Genomic DNA, 24759 nt, shown 5'->3' with positions numbered 1-24759 from the left:
CGCTCACTTATAAAACAACTTTAAATGTGAAGGGAGCGAAATACGGTTAGTTCAAATCTCATTGCTCGATTTAAAAACGACTTCAAATGTGAAGGGTGTAAAATACAGAGAGTTCAAATTTTAACCTGTGTGGGTAACCCAAAAAAAAAAAAAACAAAAGATTATCCGAAAGAATAGGTAGGCCCATTATCCTAAAAGTTTCTGGACCAAGGCCTGTTGGCTGCAAGCCCAATTTAAGGCACCACGTGGAATTGCCAATAACTGCCTTTGCGTTCCGTTCAAATCAATTCCTCACATTTCCTCTTCATTTTCCTTTCCTTTCCCACATTTTCTCAGCAACCAAACGGAGGAGGATCAACCATTTCGAGCTTTCACCCTCACACTCTCCAAACTCCGTCGCAAAACGACGTCGAATCTGCCAACACCGCTGCCAATGAGCTACAGAAGGTTCGTCTTCTCTGATACGAACGTGTATTATATATCAGGATCGCGAATTTTAACAGCTTCAGCATTTATTTTCTCTGTGAACGCAATGTTGTGTTGCTAATTTTATTATTAATTTCGAAATTTTTTGGTTAGATCTTGTAATTAGCACCAAGTAGGAGCTCAATTTGAGATTATCTGAGGCCTTAATCTTGGTTTACTTTAAAAATGCAGGTTAATTTATTTTGGGTGTTGCTATCCACACACCCCTTTTTTCTCTTGTAATCAAATTTATCCGATGAGAGGGGTGTGTGTGAAAGGTAAAAAGGGTTGTGTGGATAGCACCACCATTTATTTTATGAGATTAAATACTGATTGGATTTAGTGTTGGTTTAATTAATTTACATGTTTAGGATAGAAGTATTGCTAATAGTCTGGATTAGTCGGAAGGAAATCTGTGAAAAAGGGGACAAGATGTTGGTTTGCAATTTGTGTAAGGTGAAATTTTGAAAGCTATAAGCTGTGATCATCATTCCAGATTCCGATACCTTAGATTTGTGTTTGTTGTGTTACGACAGTTGTTTGGTACTTGCTTTAAGCATTCCTAGTCCATAAATACTACAAACGTCATGCTTTTTCTGTTGTTTCGTACTACTATTATGCGTTTATTAACTTTATTTAACGCGTTAGTTTTCGTTTAATTAGAAGCCCTGGCCACAAACCGGTGCTAGGACAATTTTAAACTTCATTTGCACGGGCACGTTTGAGTCTTGTTCAAGGTAGTGGTGTCAACCCCTAATATGTTGTAGTTTTGAGCCAGTATTGCATCGTCAAATAATTAGACACATTGTGGTCCCCAGGTACATTTGTCTAATACTTAACTATGTTTGCTCTTTTTGTAGGGAGCACCGTTCCTCCAAAGCATCCCTTTTGGATGGCCTCGAGGAAGGTGGTCTTAGGGCCTCCTCCTCATACTCCCACGACATTAATGAGCATGACAATGACAAGTCCGTGCAAAGTTTACAAGACCGAGTTGTTTTTCTGAAGAGAGTGAGTGCAATAAAGATCTCTTTACCGGCTAAATTTGTTGCATTGAATCTTTGTTTCATAAATATCTTAACATGCCTTATATTCTATGAGACATGAAAATATTTTGGGAGAGAGTAATTGAGCATAGACTGAGGCACTAGACACCGCTATCTTGCAAAAGAGCGGAGAATTGGGTGACGATCTCAACCATAGAATACAAGTGTAGGAGTGACTGCAATTGAAGATAAGATGAGAGAAAATCGGTTAAAGTGGTTTGGACATGTGAACCGAAGATCTGCAGATGCTCCAATCAGAAAATGCGATTATGAGATAGAGACTTGGGGCAAAAGGGGTAGAGGAAGACCTAGGAAGCCTTTGAAAGAGACTTTAAGAAAAGACGTGGAGTAATTAATGATAATGGAAGACTTGACGCAAAACCGAGTGCACTGGCGTTCTAGGATTCATACAACCGACCCCACTTAGTAGGACAAGGCTTTGTTGTTGTTGTAGACACGAACATATCTTTACGTAACATTGCATAAGTTCATATGAGCCCTGCTGTTTTAGAAAGTGGGTATATATTCTGTTGCCATAATGTGTCAACTGCTTAGGACTTGAAAAATTGTAGGGTATCTATTCAAGGGTGCTAATAGAACATACAGAATTACAGACTTTCCTATGAATGGTAATAACTAAAATTCATCAAAACAGCATGCTTGGTGCATAAGCATGAAAGGGTTCACCGAAATCTGGCCCATATTCAGATGCCTTTTCTGTCTGGTTTTTTGTTGACCGAACTCAGGTCAATCGTTATGCCACCCTGTAAACCAACTCTAATTTTTTTGGTCTATGCTGTTATTAGTTACCATAATGTTTTTGAATGCCAATAGGTTTTAGTACGCTCAATTGTTAACATCATTGGATAAATTTCTATGATGCATATATACTATCCTCGAATAATTGTACAGGAATAATCCAGGGTGAGTGCCAAATTGCCTTGAAAATCCCCAGAACATGTGCAGTGTGTTCGATTTCAGTACGAATAGACACAGCTTGCTTGTTCACCATGCATAAGTCTACATGCACCTGATCATACGCTTGCTGACTTCTTTACTATTTATACATTCAAAATGTCATCGATTGTCATTGATGTCAATTGATATATTTTAATGCATGCTTAGATTTAGACAAATGAGTGGTGAAAGAGCACTTTGGTGCCTATCTACAAGAATAAGGGCGACGTACAAAATTGCATGAACTATAGGGGTATTAAGTTAACAAGTCATACAATGAAGCTTTGGGGAGAGTAATTGAGCATAGACTGAGGCAAGAGACACGGGTCTCGGACAACCAATTCGGGTTTATGCCAGGGCGCTCAACTATGGAGGCAATCTATCTCTTACGAAGATCGATAGAAAGATATAGAGATATGAAAAAGGATTTGCACATGGTCTTTATAGATTTGGAAATTCTTTGGAGGATTTTAGAGAAGAAAGGAGTATGAGTAGCATAAATCCAAGCTATAAAGGATATGTATGACGGAGCAAGGACTGCCGTAAGAACTCATGAAGGACAAACCGAAAGCTTCCCTATAATTGTAGGGTTACATCAAGGCTCATCTTTAAGTCCTTACCTTTTCACATTGGTAATGGATGAGTTAACGAGATATATTCAAGATGGTATCCCTTGGTGTATGCTTTTCGCAGCCGATATAGTGTTGATAGATGAAACTCAAGAAGGAGCAAATGCGAAGCTTAACCTTTGGAAAGAAGTGTTGGAATCTAAAGGTTTTCGCGTAAGTCGATCAAAGACAGAGTATATGGAGTGCAAGTTCAATGCAAACGGAGGCTCAAATGAGTTAGAGGTAAGGATTGGAGATCAAGAAGTACCAAAGAGCGACTGTTTTCGCTACGTAGGATCTATCTTGCAAAAGAACAGAGAGTTGGATGGAGACCTCAACCATAGAATACAAGTTGGATGGATGAAGTGGAAAAGTGCATCCGGCGTGTTGTGTGGTCATCGTATGCCACTGAAGCTCAAGGGAAAATTTTATAGGACAACAATAAGGCCAACAATGCTTTATAGCACAAAATGTTGGGCGGTGAAGCATCAACATATACATAAAATGGGTGTAGTGGAGATGAGAATGCTTCGCTAGATGTGTGGGCACACGAGAAAAGATAAGATTAGGAATGAGGATATCTGAGGTAAAGTAGGAGTAGCGGAAATTGAGGCACATGAGAAAAGATAAGATTAGGAATGAGGATATCCGAGGTAAAGTAGGAGTAGCTTAAATTGAATGAAAGATGTGAGAAAATCGGTTATGGTGGTTTGGACATGTGAAACGAAGGCCTACTAACGCTCCGGTTAGAAGATGTGATTACGACATAGAGGTTCGGGGCCAAAGCGGTAGAGGAAAACCTAGGAAGATGTGGCATAGAATTGAGCGCAATGACATTCTAGGATTCATATAGTCAACCCCACTTAGTGGGAAAAGACTTTATTGTTGTTGTTGTTGTTATGCTTAGATTTAGACAGGTCTGATGCTAGATACTATTCTTCTTACTGAAAGTGAAGTTGAAGTTGTAGTTGATGGTATACTAATGCAACGGTATGGAGTTGGGCAGGGTTTGATCAATCTTTAATCTTACAGAGTTAAATGTTTGATTTGCAGTTAACAGGTGATATTCATGAAGAGGTGGAGAGCCATAATCGTTTGCTTGACCGTATGGTATGCTTCTACGGTTATTAAACATACTCTACTTGTTAGACGTTTCTTTTTCTCTAGTATTGTTTGTATGTTTGAACTTGTTTGATTATACTTTAAAACCAGGGCAATAGCATGGATGTGTCAAGGGGTATATTGTCTGGAACAATGGATCGATTTAAGATGGTACCTAAACTAGATCTCCTACACGAACTTGTTTTTGCCTTCATCCCTCTCTTTTTTCATTTTTATATATATTTATGGGCAATGGTCTGAGAGATGAAGTTGTTTGCTATGTAGGTATTTGAGAAAAAATCCAGCCGGAGAACGTGTGTACTTGTGGCATATTTTGTGGCTTTCTTCTTAATCATATACATTCTATTTAGGTAAAAAATCATTATTCATATGCTCTCTTACTGCAATATTGATGTTTTTATTGAATGGGGAAGGATATCTTGGCCTCAAAAAATTGTGAATTGCATTCAACTATTCTGATAGAGATAGCTTTTGACTGATGAACGAGTTGTCAGAGGCGAGAATCAGAAGTATCAAGGCGGGTGGATGTAGGTGGGCGAGGGTGTGAGATGCAGATGTTAAGATGGATGTGTTATTATAAGCTAGGATCGAAATTGGAATAAGATGTGTTTTTGTTAGTTAATGAATGTGGATTTAGGAATGAGGATAATAATTCAAAGTGAGGGGGCGGCAGTAATCGAAGAGGACAAGAGGAAAAGGTGGGATAATGTGCAATGAAGATCTAAGGTCATGCCAAAATTAGAAAAGAGAAAGACAAAAGGAATAGTAGATTCAAGATAATGGGTAATAAAGAAAGATCATAGACTGCATAGGACCCCAGTTGCTGAGAAAGAGGACGCGTAGAATCATTCCAAAGAAAACGAAACTGTATGGGTATGGAGTTGTATGGATTGTTAAAATGTCTTTGATATTGCAAGCCACAACCGTCAATTCCAGAAAGTTCCTCGATCTGAGGCTTTTATGTAAGAATTCTTAGAACTGATTCCCCTACTTTTAATCGTTGAAGAGGCTTTTGTTATTTTGGGAGTTCATTACTACTCTCCCCATATCATTCATGCGTGGCTTGATGATTAAGTTGATCAATGAAAGGTCGCATATGTTTGGAATCATGATAACTTAATCAAATTGTGCGGTTGATGTTGGTTTGCTGCTTGTTTGCAGGATTCGCAAATACTTCGTGCGTAGCTGAACCAGAATCGTACAAGCTCTTTATCTCAAATTTTTGATCAAGCGAAGAATGTGTTGCAAATGTATCTCTCTCAAACAGCTGAGCATATGAAAATACGATCTGAGAGCGATCATCAGCAGGAACATTTTTCGTTTCTCTATATAGAGTATCATGCCTGAAAGGATTGCTCAGCCGCTGGAGCTGAGCTGCTTGTTAAATTGTACAGTAACACATAAGCGACATTTGCTTCTCGCTTTACATTTATAAAACCTTACCCTCGCCTGTACTGTTGCACGGTTTTCTTGATCTCACGGCCCTATGTTGTTACCGGAAAGTTAAATGCAGCTCATCGTTCGGTTTGTTGGTTAGGGCGGGGTGATTTATGAGGTAGTCGATGTTGATGTATGGATGTTAATTAGAAATTGATTTACAGAAAGGCAAGTTCTTCGTCGTCGTAAGCGTTGTAGGAGCAAGTGCAACTGACTGTAGGCTATAAAACTTGGCATCAGGGCATGTAAGCCATTTTTGAATTTGGGTTGTTTTTGTTTATAAAATTGTGGTAGTAAAGTCAACTTAGTGTTGTGCCTGTGAAGCGTTATGCTTGTCTCAAAACAACTCCCAAGACCTTGACGGCCGGCCTATAAATTTTATCCCGAAACCTTGACCGCTCAACCACTGAGCTATTGAGGAACAACATGAGATTAAATCTCAGAGAGTTCAATTCCGATTCTCAACCCATTATCAATATATTAACCTCAAAACTTCTTTGTAGCGACTTCGCTCCATGCCTCATGAGGGGATGCAACATGACTTTCTATACTTATCATTCAGTAGTATTTTCGCACTTGCTCATGATCATGGTTTAAATAGATTGATGTTGTTGGATAATTTAGGTTTGACAATAAATCTAGCTTGAATAGCAATTTTTAGATCTCACAACGGTTAGCTTAGTGGTTGTAAGTAGTATTGTAGCCGGAGCATTTAAAAAGATTGTTGTTGTTGGATAATGTAGGCTATGACAATGCAACAGTTAGATCATGCAATGGTTAGCTCAGTGGTTGTAAGTAGTATTGTAGCCGGACCATTTAAAAAGATCGTTGTTGTTGGATAATGTAGGCTATAACAATAATCTACTTTACTAATTATAAAATGTTAATTTAGTCGAATAAATCAACATATCACTTCATTTAGATTTTTTTTTTGCCAGAGATATGAGAATAATCCAAGTGTGGGATTTCATAGTCCTCAGGAATTTGCAGTAGGAAACAAATAACAAAAATTTAATACAAGAGAATAGAAAAGACCTAGTACTTCAAAGGCATGTGAGAGAGATTAGCAAAACCTTTTTTGGATGGTATTATTTGCAACTTTGTCTTGTATGCCTTTTATAATGATCGTGGAAGACTTTTCTAATCTATCATATCTAATTATTTTGTCATCATCAATTCCTTGATGCTTGAGCTCGATTCGTTGAAACTTGAAAATTTCTTGTCCAAACATAGCCTTCGATTGTCAATAACAGCTCCTAAAATTAACCATTTAGATAAGGCCATGAGCACTGCATTGCAATTTGCAGCTCAACTTGCAAGATCCGTTTTTGTTGAAAATTTCTTGCCCAAACATAATCGTAGAATGTCAATAACAACTCTTAAAAGTAACCATTTAGATGAAGCCGTTAAAATTGCATCGCAATTTGCAATTTCCTTTCAGTAACCCAAGACTTTGCCAATTTAGCTTTAATCTTTTATTTTTATGGCCAAGTGGCCGGTAGTAGTTTGCAGACAAAAAAACAAATCATCTGATTAAGTATTCCAATAAAGAGATTAGGTTTTATTAGGGCCATAGGGGGATTAGGTGCATGACCCAAATTGATGAGCTAATAAGGTGGGGATGCCCTTCTTTTGGGCCCCACTGACAATGAGGCGCATCCATAAAATAGCTATTTATATAATATAATTAGGTGTGTAGGGTTTGTGGGACATAATTAAGTTTTTTTAACAAATAATATTATCTACATTAAAAAAAGAAGTGAGTTTAGCCTCACAATAAATTAGTAATAATATGGTTTAAATTCACTTTTGGCGAGAATCGAACCTAAAATCTCTCACTTACAAGTACTTACAAATGAAGATGAATACTACTAAACTGTAGTACCAAGTAACACTTAATTAAATTTTACACAAGGAAACCTGCCGACATTCTACGTCAATTTGATCAAGCCAGTCAGAGATATAATTAGGAGATTCAACCTAGTAAAGTCTATCTTTGGTAATGTGAAATGAAGAACAGTTATGGTAAATTATGGCAACAAATTAATTAAGTCACTAATCAAACAAATATGCTAACCAAGTCACTAATACAAACAAATTGTTAATCAAACTTCTTGCCAAGTTTGCTTTTGAATTTGGAAGAGTTCGCATAGCAGCTGCGGACTTTTTCAACCCTTGTCTTAATACAACTTTGTCATACATGATATAGTTAGACAGTTGTAACTTCTTTTTAAATTAAAAAAATGTGGCAGCGGATTAAATGTAAACATCTATGCCTGGACAACGTGTCTGTCTCATCAAACTATTGAGTTCGAATTCTATTTTTGCAGATTATTATAGTAGTTTACACTAGTGATTTGTCAACAAGAACATTGGAAAACAAAGTCGTATTTCGAAAATAAGATGTAATATGTATTGCGCTGGATTTATAAAATGGTGGATGTAGAAACCATCCCTTAATTTAGTCGTTTAAGATGTAAGCAACGTAGTGGTCCATCAATTAACCATTGAAACGAGCCATGTGTCTTCTCTTTCATCAAGATCAATGAACGTCTATCCCATCCATAATTTCTTTAACTCGGGTGGTAACACCGTCGATGCATGTCACACTCATATATCAATTAGAAAATTAACCTAAAACAATAGCTACCACAAAGGAAAAAAAAAAAAAAGAACTTACGTACATCGGAAGTAATAGAGTACTCTTTTGTTCATGTAGAACTCGGTTACATATCAGTCCGCTAATGATGCGAAAGAAACAAAGTAGTATCAGTGCTGAAGGAACAACAGGATCCGACCTTTATGTGAAGGAAAACTTACATACATCGGCAATATACTCTTTTGTTCCATTTAGGACTCATCATTACATATACAAGGTCGCTAATGATGAGTTGGAAAAACAAAAACAGTATAATTGCCAAAAGAGAACAGCCAAGTTTTTCTCCTTGTGGTAGTGAGATGTGGTGCCAAATAAGCTTTGGGAAAGTATACCTTGGATGCTCCACCATGTATATTTCATTTGTTCTTTTTTTGTTGGATATCATTGTCGTCAACTCTACATTACAAATGTGTTGGGGGTGTCTATATATATATGTTGCATGAAATAATAAGCGGTCATATATTAAATTTTTTAACCTTTTGATTAACAATACAATAGATTAGCAATTTCCCTAATTTGGATTGCAACAAAATCTAACTTTGCATGTCGGATCCCACTTTCTTTGATAAACATAAATGGCTAATCTCACGCTAATAAATGATTTCTTCTATTGTTTAAATTAAACACATTCAAAGAATAAATTGTATCATATTTTGATAGTATAAAAAAAGGAACTGTTATTAGCATTCCAAAAATATCATTCTACACTCCTCACAAGTGTAATTTTCTTTCTAATTATAAAAAATTTAGAGTGTCAAATGAGATTTTGAAATACTAATAATAATTTCCGAAAAAAAATATTATAATAGTAGAGGTGGTGTGGTTAGGCTAGGATTGGATGCGATGGGTTTACTTTGGTGGATAAGATTTCTTTTTCAACTCACTGCATTTCGAATTCAAAACTTCATCTCTTCTTAATTTATCTTAGAGTAGTAAATCACTTGTAGTATTATGTGTGTGTGCGGTTGCGTGGGTGGGTGGGTGGGTGGGGGGCGTGCTTTGGGGGTGGGTAGCCACAATCCTTTCTAACTTTTAATACTTTTGATTGCAAGTTGAAACAATAAGATTCAGCCCTAAATCTCTATCGCCAGATTACAAGCTGAATTAATTAGCAGTTATTGAAACATGCACTCTAAGACATGCCAATTCCTGAATTTGCTCCTTTCAGCCTATCTTTGTCCTATCTTTGTCAGTCTCCTTCTCCCTCCTTGCTTCAAGTATAAACAAATTTGAATTTTTACCAGTCCTTGTTTTGTTTTGCTGGCCAATGGGCTTAATTATTTCATAATAAATCTATTAGGTTCTATTTTTTAATTTTAACTACAACTTGCATGGATGCATATCAGATGTTTCCAAATTTGCTGCCAATAATTCTGTAATCAGTGGTCTTACTCATGACTCAATTCTTAATTTTGTTATTTTTTCAAATCCATTACTAATTCATTGTTAACTAAATTTCATGATTGCTAGCAGCTTTGTCATTGCACAAGCATATACTAATTGCCATAGTGCCATAGTACCATATTAGTCGAATGTCTATAACACAAGTACTATTTCTGATGTTCCTAAATTATTTAGGTTTCTTTGCATTTCAACAATTTCAATGATGTTAGTTAAATAGACAATGTTGTATACACTCTCGACATTTAGGCGTTGGTGGGGTTTTCATATGGTACCGTCATATCCTTCTCATGTCCCCAAGTTCTTGTTCCATATGCTTCCTATTTGTCTCGTACCCCAACCAATTTGTTCGATTGATGCTTCTCCCATTTCGGACCAACAATTAAATCTAAAGCTGTTCTGATCAAACATAAAAGAACACACTATAAATTATGGTAGGAGAAATCCAGTCTTAACTATGAGGAAGGCAATACGTCCGTTCTCTAGGTCTAGGGGCTATAAATTACCCTAACTTAACTACTGAAGTCCAATGCACTTGAGTCAGGCCTGACCTACTTATCAAGATCGTAAGGTTTTATTTCTCAAGTCTTTTATATTGTAAATTGTTGCTACACTTGTTTGATGTTCATTTAGGACTTGTATCAAGTCATACAACCCCAACATTAAGCCCTCATTATCTCATCATCGATCTTTAGACCTACTCCAACCTTTGGAGTAAAACTCAAATTTTAGATTCTAAACCCACCCCAACTTGCTCAAACCCTTGGGCCAAATATGAGTTTTACCCAAAACTCAAGTGGGGCAAATTCCAGCTAGAATTTAACACAGGGTTAGTGGGTTGGTCCACTTGTTCGTGTGGAAAATAGAAACCCAGACGTGCAAGTCTCACGTGACCCACGCATCAACATGCCAGGTTGCCAAATACTTCGATAGCCCAAGGACCCCACCCACGTGGGCTTGTTGGCCACTTGTCAGCCATAATAATGATCTTGTTGGCTCTCTACTTTAATCTAATGGTGCTCGCTAGCACTGACCGTTGGTTGATCCAACGGTCTAGATTCAAATGTATTTAATATTTGGTTTTATATTTATAAATTCATTGAATCCAATGGTTGAGATCTAATATATATGATCAAATCTAATGGTTTAAAAAGATCCAACAATCCAAAACTCAATCTAACGGCTAAAATAATTTTAAAAAAAATTATTCAAATTAAAATTCACCCAAAAACTCTATAAAAATACCTATGTATTTGTTCAAACACCCACACAAAATTTAATTTTCTCCTACAATTCTTCCAATTTTTCTTTCTACCATCTTCCAAATTCATTTTCTTCCCATGTCCAAAATTTTCAAGATGCCAAAAGATCATATTAGAGGTCATAATTGGTCAAATGAGGAAGAAGTTGCTTTATGCTTGGCATGGGTTTGTACTAGTGAAGATGGTGCCATTGACACGAATCAAAATAAAAAAGTTTTGTGGGCTAAAACTGTTGATAAGTTCAATTCCAACTCCAACACCAACTGAAGGGAAGTTGGTAGTATTTATGATCGATGGAAGGTTATCAACAAATCGTGCACTTTATGGAAGGGAAACTTGGAGAGAGCCATGAATGACATGTCTAGTGGAAGGAGTGCCGTATAAGTGGTGAGTGTCTTTGTTCATAGTTTATTTTTCATGTACACAATCTTGTTTTGCAACTAATTGTATTTATGTATACCTTGCATAAGGTGACAAAGCAATGACGATTTACAATACAAGAACATGCCCAAAAACCAAACTTTTAAGTTGCATCATGTCCTCAAGGATTGTCCGAGGTGGGAAACCGATATGGACCAACAATGGGAAACATTATTTACTAATGAAGCCTCAAACGCAAAGGTTAGCAATCAAGGTAACAATTCGGTGACCCCAACTTCTTTTACAAGGCCCCCAGGAAGAGATAAGCAAAAGGAAGCAAAGAGAAAAGGAAAGATGCAAGATCTGATTGGTGCAACGATTTCTTTCGGATTTGAAAAATTGTTTGAACGCCGAGAGGCTCGGGAGGAAGAAACGGTTTGTATGAGCTTGGCCTTTGAGAAGCAGTTACAATTGGAGCTAGAAATGTTCGATTTTCATATAATGAAGGAGGACCTCAACAAATACACTCCAAATAGGAAGAAATTCTTCCGTGATAAAAGAGAATTATGCAAAAAAATGTTGCAAGGAGTATATTTCAAGATGATGATCCATCTCATTCCTATATCTCAAGTCCACCATCTAATACCTTATCCGAAGTCAAAACGCAAGTCAAGCAAATGATGATGATGCATAAACCCTAAACCCTTATTATGATTAGATTTTTTATGTTGTTTATTAATTATCTTTTGTATTAATTTTTATGTTGTTTATTAGTTATCATTTGTATTAATTTTTATAATGTTTATTAGTTATCGCTTGTATCAATTTTATATAGTTATTAATCAAGATTTATTAATTATGGTTTATATGTGTTTCATATGTTTTATATTCTATCATGTGTTTTATATTGTTTTATGTGTTTCATATTTTTTTGTAGTGTTCCATGAGTTTCATAATGTCGATTTAGTGATTTTACAATATTTATCGGAATCTAAATATTTTTAAGTTAAAATATTCATAAAATTAAATTAGGATATTCTACATATTTTTTTTTTTAAATTTACTTTAAAAATGTTAGCCTAAATTTATTCTTTAGTAATCTCTAGTACAAAATTTAACACATAAGGATTGGAGTGAAAAAAAATATTTCTAAGTTAAAATTTTTAAGTTTTAAAAGTTAGGGATGGTCTTATATGATATTTTACATCAATGACTTGTACGGTACAAAATTTTGTTTTCAGAAAAGTAGCACAATAGCAGTCAAATAATTAGTTTTTTCTTTAATTTAGGTCAAAGAGAGACAAATAACGAATGTATGGATTTTGAGATTATCCCTACTTAAAAAATAATCATATGAATACTGTCCTTTTTCTGTTTGTGTGTCAATAAAAGAAAACATGGGTTACAACCTATTCTAGGAAAGAAGACTGTACACTAAAACTGCAAAAAAAAAGGAAAAAGAAGGCCATGGAGAAAGAAGTAGTTGTAGCCAGAGCAACACCATCCATTAATCCATCCATCCATCCATCAAATCCACAGTTCGTTTCACTTTCAGTCCTCTCCAGCTTTTCTTGGTACTGTGACGCACACGGATGCACACTCGCAGACAAAACACACAAATAGTGCTGATTGACTGAAAGGAATTCTCTCCAGATCCCTTCTATCAAATTTTATTAATTAATAAATCTAAATTCTTGAAATTTGATTTAACGGCTAGAAATAAAAGATCTCTTTAAAGCTTACAATAATTTTAATTGTTTAATCAAATTTTAAAAATTCAGATTTATTAATTGGTACGATTTGGTAAAAGGAATTCGGAAAGGATCTCCTTCCTGATTGACATGTCTGTTGGGCCCCAGGCAACGGTGTGAACGACACCTCCCCACGCGCACGCGACCCCACGAAACCCTAACCCTTCCCAAGACCCCCCCCTCCTTCCCTTCCTTCTCAAAAAAAAAAAAAAAAAAAAAAAAGCACACCAGCCACTAATCTAATCTTCTTCTTTTTATATACACAGAGAAAGAGAGATTAAAGAGATCGAGACAAGAAAAAAGGGTATAACCTCCCTCAGCTCCCCCAAATCATAACAGAGCCTTGCTTATTAAACACCAAACCCCATAAAACACTTTGTAATTTTGAATTAGTTGTGTCTACTTATGTATATTTTTATATAAATATACTATCCTATTTTCGTTTCAGTCTTTTACTTCTGTGTGCTAGTATTAGTATTACTGTGCTTTCTTAATTTTAATTAATATTCTCCCTCTCTTCTTTGTGCTTAATTGATTGTATCAATCAAGTTTAAGGGTTTTTGCATCTGTTCTTTATTCTCTCCACTAATATCATCTCACCACTTCTCCATCGTCTGTTCATCTTATTTGGCTACATCTTCATCACCTGTGTAACTCAATCTCTAATGGGTTCCTCCCATCACCAATTAATTCAATCTAATTCTCTCTCTTCTCCCCAAGTTCTCTGATCAACTTCTTCTACTGTCTCTTACAAGGTTACACAAGCTTCCTTTGCTTCTTTTTTCCATTTTTATTCTTGATGAGCTGTATGTATACATATAGATTTGACTTGGTGATCTCAAACTGTGAAACGAGTTAAATAGGGCAAATTGAGGAGCTTGTCTTTATATAGTCTTATTTAGGTTAGTTTCGTCCTCCTTGTTATACTTTCCCAGAATTTGACCATCAATTGCCACTCTGGCGAACCCCTGGTGGAGTGGTAACTTGGGGCTACCGGGCATGGACCCGGTAGTCACCAATTCGCCAACTCTGAGCAAGCAGCGGGAGCTCGAAATTTCCATAAACGAAAACAACAGCGGTAGAAGCAGTGGCAGAGACGATGATGACGACAGAGAACATGATGAGCCCAAAGAAGGCGCAGTCGAGATTGGATCCCGCAGGCCAAGAGGTCGCCCTCCAGGATCCAAAAACAAGCCCAAACCCCCCATCTTCGTCACCCGGGACAGCCCCAACTCCCTCCGTAGTCACGTCATGGAGGTTGCCGGCGGCGCTGACGTGGCGGAGAGCGTGGCGCAGTTCGCCAGGAGGCGGCAGAGAGGCGTGTGTGTTCTCAGCGGGAGTGGCTCGGTCGCCAACGTAACCCTCAGACAACCTGCGGCTCCAGGAGCTGTGGTGGCGCTTCACGGGAGGTTTGAAATTTTGTCTCTGAGTGGGGCGTTCCTTCCCGGTCCTGCCCCTCCCGGATCTACTGGGCTGACGGTTTATTTAGCCGGTGGGCAGGGGCAGGTGGTTGGAGGAAGTGTGGTGGGGTCACTAGTGGCGGCAGGCCCAGTGATGGTGGTGGCAGCAACATTTGCAAATGCTACTTATGAGAGGCTGCCTCTTGAGGAGGATGAGGAGGGTGGAGGAAGTGGAGGAGGAGGAGGAGGGCATAATAATGGAGGTTCCCCAAATGGTGGTGGGAGCAGTGGAGCCCAATTGGGGAGTGGGGGGCATCAGCAGCAGCAGCAACTCCCTGATCCTTCATCTGGACTTCCCAATATTTACAGTCATCATCTGCCTCCAAATCTGATCCCCAATGGTGGCCATGGACATCTTGGGCATGAGGCTTATGCTAATTGGGCGCATTCAAGACCACCTTTCTAATAAAAGTGAGATGAAACTGAAGAGGTGGGGGATTTTCATTTTGTTGTATTGAAATATAAATTTTAGAAACAAGATAGAAAGTGAGAGATGTGAATTAAGATCTAAAAAGAAGGAGAGAAACTTTGGGGGTGTGTTTTTGTGGATGTTAAAATATAAAAGCTAGCTTAGTTTTAGTTTCTTTGAGTTTAATTTGCTGCCTTTTGATGATGTTCAGTTTGCAAGGAAAAGAATAATAATTCATGTCTAGTTTCCAATTGGGTTTCTGACCTTTAATTCAGTTATGCTACTAATTAATTGTTCATGAACTAGTGTATTATTATTATTATTTAATTTCTTATTTGTGTAATTTTGCTTGGCGGAGGATTTCAGTTCGATCTAATTTTTTATTATATGTGCCAGTAATTAATAGTTTATCACCTGATATGATGGATTGGACTTCGAAGATAGTAAATACTTGGAGAGGGAGCATCGGCTTTCACAAGTTTTATGATGTGATTTTTTCTATGCGGCTAATTAATCCACTTCGTTTCTGTACTCTTCTTAAATTTTACACCTCAAATTTGCTCCGACATGCGGGAATCGAATTAGCAGCAACAGTTTGTGACCTAACATTTTATTCCTTTTTTATATATATGCTTTTAGGGTTAGGGTTAAAAGTTGAAACGGGTTAGGTATATAATTACAGAACTGAATTCACAAATATAGTTGCCATTCTGCAGAGAAAGTGTGGGTTTGGGCGAAGAAAAACAGGGTGTGGCCTTCTCTTTTGAAATAAAATAACAATTAAAACTTTTCAGTTTCGCCAAGAAGAATTCAATGATCGTCCACGTCTATTTTTGACTTTTTAATCAGGTGTTTCTTATAGCAATTGAATCCATATATCACACTTTTTTTTTTCTCAATATAATGTAACGTGTGGGCAGGGTTTTCTTTGATTTAAAAAATATTTCCAATTATCTATTTAACTCTTTCCGTGTAATCTAAGAGGAATTATATAAGGAAGTTGAAATTAAAATATGTACCAAGTCCAAGCTCGACTTTTTCTTCCTGTACGTTCTAGTTGAATTTTTAGGGGTGTGCCCATTTTCCACTCAATCTAAATTTTTAGCTTAATTAGTCAATTACCACTTAGACTTTTATTTTGGTGCTAAATTGGCTCATCTGTTTGTTTGTTTGTTTGTTTTTATTTTATTTATTTATTATTATTTTTTTAAAACAAATGATATTAGTTATACTAAGGGGGTGAAAAAGTGGGCTAAGCCTCATAATGAACTAGCAATAATATGTTCAAATTCCCCTTTGATGAGAACATTGTTCTAAAAATCGCCATTGAGCGCTGCCTAGGCGTTAGGCGGCTGGCCACCGTCCCGATTAATGCCTAGGTGTTTGAAAATTAAGAAAGAGCGCGTAGACATGTTGAGGCACCCACCTAAGCACCCATGTAGCCCGTCCAAACCTGCCTAGGTACTCGCTTAAGTTGCGACTCACTTAGACAGAACATAGATAACTTTCATTTTGCATTTTATTTATTTTTTAATAAATTGTAAGAGACTTGTTGCATACTTAAATGAACACACTTTAGGTCATCTCCAACCGATGGCTAGCCAGAGGGCTCGTTTTAGCCCTCTGGCCCTCCAAGATTCTCCAAGATATTAATATTTTAATGAACAGTACATGGCCATATTTGCCTCCGTCTCCAATCGAGGGCCAGAGGGCCAGATGGCTCGTTTTAGCCCTACCACAAAAAATCGTCTCTAATTGAGGGCCAAAGGGCCAAACATAATTTATTATTTAAATTTAAAAACCACAACAACTTAAATTTAAAAACTACAACATATATTTAAAAATTACAACTAAAATTTAAAAACGACAAATTAAATTTAAAAACTACAAATTAAATTCGAAAACAACATTAACTTAAATTTAAAAACTAAAACAACTTAAATTTAATATCCATAATCAACATCATCTTCATCATCCGCCATCGTACGAGTATAGTCAGAGGTAAACAACTGCCGTCGGCTCATAATTTCTTTTTTTTTTCCTATCAAAATAGGTCTTACTCATTGGAGTATAGGCAGAGGTAAACAACTTCGACACCCATCTATGAGCCTTGCAAAGAGCTTCATCTTCTTTTCGGGTCCAAGCCCTACCTTTCATTGTAGAAGAGGCCATTTCAAAATTATTAAAAAAATTGAAGGATAGATTTTTGAAAGAGGAAGGAAAATATGAGAACTGAAATGGTAGGAATGGTGAAAATTTTGTGAGGAATGGTTTAGGTATTTATATTGTATCCAACGGTAACTGGCGCCAGCTAGCCGTTGGCTTCAAAATTATTTTTAAAAATTCTTGTCAGTTATAACTGACAGGATTCCCAGTATTTCTGGCCAGCCTCGGGCTGGCTGGCTAGCTGCTTGCAGCCAGTCCTCTAGCCCTCTAGCCCTCTTCGATTCCATGGGGCCCTCTGAGATTCCACAGCCCTCTGGCCTAGCCCTCGGTTGGAGACGGTTTTCAAGTTATTTTCAGCCCTCTAACACTCTGTACTCTTCGGTTAGAGATGACCTTATGTTGTTGTTCCCCATGTTTTCATTATGTTCTAATACTTCATAATATATATGCCATTCTATTTTGTAGTTTTATGATGAAATTATATATATATATTAAGTATAAGCACACATTTATTTACACAAAATATAATAGATTTACTTAAATCCGTTTAGTCTCCCTAGGTGTTAGGCCCCAGCCCACTGCGCGATTAGTGCCTAACGTCTTTTAGAATCTTGGGAGAGAATCGAACCTAAGACCTTTCATTTACAAGTGAAAGTGGAATACCACTAAATCGTAGTACTAAGTGTTTTGCCACCTCTGTTATGTTCAGCCAATTATGTCATTAAGTTAAGGATAATTTTGTGTATTTCTATCTAAACCACCTTAATCACAATATTTAAATTTATTTAAACAACTTAAAAAAGGGGAAGGGAGGGAAATATACCGCATAAGGCCGAGATAGGACGATTGAGTGAGAAAAGGAGAGGAAAATGGAGTGGGGGAAGGATGGATAAATGGAGTTGGGAAGGATGATATAGGAAACACGGCGAGGGAGATAGGTGGGTCCAGTTTCAACCTTTCAATTTATTGAAAACTCAAACTAAATAAAAAATTAAAAAAGTAATGAAATAAAATATTGAAAAGAGAAGAAGAGAGACAAATGGGTATATCGTACCTCACTTAGTGACCTTCCTCCACTCCCCACGCCTCCACTTACTGGATCTAAACCACAACCACCCCCCCTCTCAGGCGGCACAATCACTACCACAACTATTCAAATTTCATAACACGCATCGCAGACTTTAACGGACAATTTAACAGAAATTATTAAAGGTGTGGTACATTGGCACCAAAATTGAAGTCTGGGTGGTACTTAGACAAATCTTTTAATTTAGGTGGCAAATAGACACACTCCAACTAATTTAGGTGGTATTTGTGCAAATGCTCCCGATATATAAGTGAAATAAAATAAAATATTTTGTATTCCAGTATTAAATTCTGCTGGTGGAATAAACCAAACGGAGAAGAAGGGGAATGAAGAAAATAAAAAGAAAAAATTGGATGAAGTGGGATAAAAATGAAATTTTATTGGATCTCTAATTTTTTTTCTTTTCTTTTTCTTGTAAAGCAGTTGAAGTTTTGTTATTTTACTAGATGATACAATGTAGTAAACTAAATAAATATATAGCAATGAGACGGTATAAAATAAAATGCTAGCTACGTTTTCCTTTTATATTGTTCTTTAACTTTTTTTCACTCATTGCATGCCATTTGGACCTTGATTTTACTTAAAACTAAATATTTAATGTGTTTGAAAGGTATCAATTTTCTTTTCATTTGTACCCTTAATAAATCAAATCTAACCCATTATTTATTTATTACTTCAGTCATTCATTACTATTATTTTTTTATTTTGAAAATGTGGTTGAATCTTGGCCTTGTACCGTTCAACATCGGCTCACACCTAGACCATACATGATCTGCCATGGTAATACCCACATCTGAGACACATCATTGGGCTCGCCATCAACCCAAAGGGAAAGCTTCCTCAATCTTCTAAATCGTATTCTCCCTCTGTTAGCTTTAAAAATTATAAAGTCTACATGGCATGCAAACCAAGTAATTATGAACTAACTACGTCTTACTTGTGAATGCGAGCATGCCAACTCGTGGCCGAGCTCAGTCGAGCGAGTAGTATAGGTGTGTGGTGGTTTTGTCAAATATGATGCTGACTTCTACATTTAGTGGCTATGTTTGAGGAAGGAACGCGTCTGTCTTGGGTTCGAGAACTAGAAGAAGAGGTTGTAAGAATATAGGTGCGTTCAATCGGTATTAGGTTGTAAGGAAAAATATAGTAAAAAGATAGGAGCGTTTTTATAGTGAACGTGGTTCGGCTGTTTGAATGCCGAATTGAACAATTCACCTAAGAGTAACCGATCATAGAACACTTCACTTCGCTGAGAAGTTGGTGAAGTGACCTCTTCGAGAGAAAGAATTAAGAATTATTCACTGCCAAGATTTGCATAGATAACCAACCAACCTAGAAGCAATGGTGTTTACTTGTCCAAACTGAAGGTGCTATTATCCTGCTTGATTCTACGGTTCCGGTTTTGTTTACTTGTCCAAACTGAAGGTGTCCTCGTTTGTCAACACAATGCTATTTACTCATCCAAATTGAAGATATGTTGACGGGAGGGGGTTAGGACATTTTGTATTTTTCTCATGGGTGTGAGAATGGTTTCGCGTAGAGCAGTTGAGTTGAAAGGAATTTTCATGTTGCAAAACCTCTTCTATTTATAGGGATGGTCTTCGTAATAAAAAAGTATGCCGAGGTAGAGTTTTGATGCGACTGTGCCTACTCAGCATTTCCCTGGATATTCCTCTATTATCTTTTCCTTAGTCGAAACCCAAACTCTATCCAGCCTCAGTTTCTTTAATTGAACCAAGACTCTGAGAAAGTCCTATATACACTTAATTCATATTTATCTGATCAAGAATAAATTCCAATCCGTAAAATGATTCACATTTTATTAGAACCCATCTTGATCAAGGGTAATTACATTTTACTGAGAACTCGACCAAGCCATGTCCAAACTTAGTTCTTTCACAGTCCTACTTCCATAAGGACTCGGTCAAACCAATTTTCTCTTGTGTTGAAAGTCCACTAACCTGAGGAATTATTACTGGGCAGAGAATTATAGATTCTCAACTCGGGTTAACCCATTCTCGACCGACGTTGTTAGTTCAGGCCCAAACATACACTTACTTGAAAAGAAATCCGTCGCCACAAGCCTGGCGCAACGCAATTCGCAGACTCATAGTTATTCCACTACTCCTTGACCAAAAGGTGACCATCGTTCCCACCGTCGTCTTGGGTTGTATAGGGTGCATGAAAAACCTCTCCATTCTTATGGATAGACATAGGATTCCAGGTATTTAGTAGAAGAAGATGCGAAAGCTGACGTCGTAATCATGATTATTCTCCCACCCCGGCCGTGTATCATTCGCTTGGTTGCTTCCCTAGAGACCAAAAGCCCCGTTTTCATGTTCACATGGTGGCCATTTCAAATCAGCCAGCGGTTCTGATTGAAGAAGATACAGAAGATCAAGGGTTCTACCATTTTTTCCTTCAGTTACTTGATTTATTTTAATTTTTTGATCAAAAGAAATAACAATTATGACACAATTCAAAGAAAACAAAGAGCAACAATGGGTTAGAACTGATTTATTAGGGGTAAAGTGGAATGAAAATTTCTAGTTAAATACTTAGTTTTCAGTAAAAGCAAAGTACACATGGCATGTAATGAGTGGCAAGGGTAGAAAGGAAAAGGCAAGAAGAAAATGTAGCTAGCATTCCTCAGAAAAAAAAAAAAAGCAATAAGACATAGTTCTTTTTATTAGTACTCAGACATAGTTTTTTTTTTTTAGTACTCCACATTGTTGGATACATCCTATATAAATTATGTTATTAAATAGCTTCAATATTCTAATATAAAATGACTATTTAGGCCGTATAAATTTTTAAAAAGAAAACAATGGTGACTAAATATTGGGAGTGAAGTACTTTCAATTGACTTACATTGCTCGAGTATTTTTGCATCCATAGATGAAATTTTCGGCAACACATGCATGATTAGATAACAAGCATGTGTTGTGGTAAATTTCATCCATTGATGGTGATCATGTACAACTAAGTGATTTGATTCCTGATTTTTAGGAATTTGACTATGGATTTGAAGTGAAAGATTACACTGTTTTTGGTAATCTAAGGGGGGTGAACACCTCAAAAACACTAAACAATCCAAGAAGTACAAACTAGGCGATTCCTAGAAATTCCCAAAATGTCATCAAACAAAAGATCACCAATCCAAACAGGAGGTTATTCAAGAAAAAAAAAACCCAAATCAAGGTTGTAGCTCTGATTGGCTAAATAGTTTGCAACTTAATTCTTCTCTCTTTAAATATGCTTGAGAATTGAGAGTATTCGAATTGGTTCAAAATCTCATGGCAATTTTGTCCCCCAAAAAAAAAAAAAAAAACCCTTCTCATGGAAATTACGCAAAAATGAAGCAAGGAGATAAAAATTATCAAACCCATCCAACTGCATAGCCTGGATTAGATTCACAGAAGTAGTGGAATCCATTTCCACCATAATCCGAGAAATCCCCTTATTAGCTGTAAGTAAAGGTAAGGAAAAGTCTCCCCATATTATGATTTTCATACCCATATTTTAATAAACGCAAAAAACTAATAAATCAAAACTATTCAAATTCCTTTTTTTTTTCTTTTTTTTTTTTCATATGTAAACATACCCTAGACTCCTCTACAACACAATGAGAAATATATAAAAAATGGTCAGTTTGGTTCCGTTCCTTAATCAACTTAATTGTTAGGATGAAACTTTATTTGTTTAAATAGTTTGATCAAGGTCCCTAGCATCATTTAAGGGATTTCACTCTTACATTTATGCCACTTATTACTACAGTCGGATGATATTTATCTTCACTTATAAGTGAGAGGTCTTAGGTTTGAATCTCATAGATGACGAATTCGATACCAAATTAGGTTGCCCATTGTGTAGCGTAGCTGAACTCCTCCTCCCCTTAGTGTATTTGTAATAAAAATAAACTCTTGCATTTATGCATTCAATACAAATTATGAAACTTAAACAATTCAAATAATATTTTTACAATACAACAATTACTTAAAATCAATAACAGAGTAATAATTCTTCACATAGTTCTAGCAAAAAAAAATAAGGAAAACTAACAAAAAGTAAAAAAAACTTTCGTTTTAATGAAAAATGACAAATAAAGGTGTAGTGAATAGTTCCAAGGAAAGGTAAAAATGTGGTTTTTCGTTAAAAGTGAACAGTACCGGGAGTGTTTCGTTAAAACTCCCAAAAAAATAATGTACCATGTAATTATTAATATATATCTATTGATATATTTAGAACATGAAATAATGTACGATGTAATTATTAATATATATCTATTGATATATTTAGAACATAAAATAATGTACCATGAGGGATGAGAACTTAATTAATCAATAAAAAAAATTAGTATCTAAACATGGAACCTACCATCTTTATTTTATTTTATTTTTCCAGTTTTTAATTTATTAATATCTATTAAGCTGTTCTGACTTGAGCCACGTCAGTTTATTGAATTTAAGCTATTTACATTTCAACATTTAATATATATTTAATAATTTTAACTCAATTTTCTTTTCTTTTTTAATTTTTATCAAAGGCTTTTTTTTATTAACACCTCACATAATGTTGAATACACCCCACATTAAAATTTAATAGTAAATGATTTATATGCTCTATTATGCAATGACAATTTCAACCTTATAAGGTTTTAAAAATTTTTAAAAAATACTAAATACACTCCAAATCACTTTTAACATGTATATCCTAAGATTGTTTATCTTCTTCAACTCTCTAAACCACTCTCACTCTTCATTGTAGAACAAAACCTAACCGATAAAACTACAAACACATTGATTGAGAAAAATTATTTTTGACGAACGGAACATGAAATTGACATTTCGGAAGCTTCACCTTGTTCAAAATGTATTGTCACAGGTGGATGAAGGTTAAACTTCATTGGTGTTAGATTACAGTCCTCCCCTTCTTTCGTAAAGAAGATAATGGTGATGTTGTTTCACAAAAGCCATGTTCTAAAAATAATCTACTGATCAGATAATACTAAATTGCATTTGTGCCTTCAAGAGACAATTTTTGTATTTACAGCATGGTGTTTGAGTATGATATGTGATGCATAAACTATCATTTAGTGTGCATCTTAGCCAAAGCCAATACTTTATACTGCCGAATTTAACTACCAAATGGACATAGAGAGCCTAAGCTCCTCACATCATCATCTTATTTCCTAAATTATCATTTTTGAGATACACCCCCTAGCAGATCAATGTTGATTAGAGGGAAAAAGGTTAAGGAAAAAAATTCAAACAGATTGCTCTTACCATCTTTATGTTGAGAGTGTGGAGTGTGAGGGTGTTTATGGAAAAGTATGTGAGGTGTATTAAGACAAATTTTAATTGAAAAACATATGTGGGTTTTTATTAAGAATGTGGGGTATTAATATAATAAGTCTTTATCAAAACGTACCCATGAAAAATGAAAATATACCAATGTCAAATAAAAATGTACTACACCGAATGAAAACATACCAATGCTAAATGAAAACATTTCGGCGTTACATGAAAACATACTCAGTTATGGAAACTAGATAAATTTTTAAGGATTAAGTACTTAAAACTCATCAACCTTTTAGTGTCATTCCAAATTAGTTTCAATAAACATTCCAAACAAGTACCTAATCTATTGAAAATGTCACGTCTGCTAAGCCCTAGTTAATTTTTCAAACATAGATTATATTCAAAACCCACCAACTGGGAATATCATGGTCAACATAAATTTTAATTGTCTCAAAATCTAAATTTCAAACATAGACTATATAATATGAAATTAAATGATTAAACGAGTATTGAATTGAGTGAAAAATGGAATCAAATTGAAATTACATTAGGCGGCAATGTCCTAACAAAGAACAAATTTAAGAATTTAGATAGGGTTTTAGGGAGTTAGTTTCTACTCATGTGATTTCCTTATTCGCTGATTCTTGGCTCGTGAAGTTTCTGATTCTTCTTTGTATGTGGTGAAGATGGTAGTGGCCACATAATCGCAGACCAATACCATTTTAGCAACCTCCATGACCTTCTTCTTGATTGGAAAATGTTTCGCCAAAAGTAGAGATGTTTAGTTTAAGAGATTTATTAAAACTCTCATGCCTATATCAAAATCCCTGTTTTCATTTGGAACTCGTAGAGGTTTTGCCATCTTAGGCATCTCGAGTCGTGGGTATTGATATGCAGCTATAACACATGGCTAGAAAGTTCTTCAATGAGAAATTTAAAAAAATGTAAAATATCTATCTTAGCCAGAAGATATAAATATTGATATAAATTAACATCTTTTTTATTTGTACGTCTACGATAAATGTAAAAGCAATAGCCCCATGAGTTGAAGAGGAGCCGGTCAAAATTCAAATATGGAGAAACTAAGTTCCCATTCTTTATTATTTTTTTTTTCCTACTTCCTTGATTAAAGTTTTATTCCTTTTCAATTTTTGATCAAGATCCTTAAACTTTAATAAACATCATTAATTATTATTTCAAAAATAAACTATTTACATGTCAAGATAATTAAAATATATTTCTAAATATATTCATGTAGTGTTTGAAATGTTT

General features: G+C 35.8%; 2 protein-coding genes across 2 annotated transcripts; both read left to right on the top strand.

The window, feature by feature from the left end:
* The first annotated feature begins 279 nt into the window (after nt 1-279).
* LOC103967490 (bet1-like SNARE 1-1) lies at nt 280-5814 on the top strand. Its single transcript, XM_048574641.1, has 6 exons — nt 280-447; nt 1326-1473; nt 4127-4183; nt 4286-4345; nt 4460-4545; nt 5357-5814. Exons 1-6 carry the CDS (start codon nt 434-436, stop codon nt 5382-5384), a joined length of 393 nt encoding a protein of 130 aa, XP_048430598.1. The 5' UTR covers nt 280-433; the 3' UTR covers nt 5385-5814.
* A 7449-nt stretch (nt 5815-13263) lies between these two features.
* On the top strand, nt 13264-15185 carry LOC125472782 (AT-hook motif nuclear-localized protein 20-like). Its single transcript, XM_048574619.1, has one exon. It carries the CDS (start codon nt 14065-14067, stop codon nt 14929-14931), a length of 867 nt encoding a protein of 288 aa, XP_048430576.1. The 5' UTR covers nt 13264-14064; the 3' UTR covers nt 14932-15185.
* Nucleotides 15186-24759: the final 9574 nt, after the last annotated feature.

This window comes from the organism of the source record quoted next, unplaced genomic scaffold (genome assembly GCF_019419815.1).
Source record: "Pyrus x bretschneideri cultivar Hongxiangsu unplaced genomic scaffold, Pyrus_bretschneideri_v1 Contig73, whole genome shotgun sequence".
Lineage (NCBI taxonomy): Eukaryota > Viridiplantae > Streptophyta > Magnoliopsida > Rosales > Rosaceae > Pyrus > Pyrus x bretschneideri.
The sequence above is the reverse complement of the archived record's forward strand: the minus strand, read 5'-3'. Positions and strand labels throughout refer to the sequence as shown.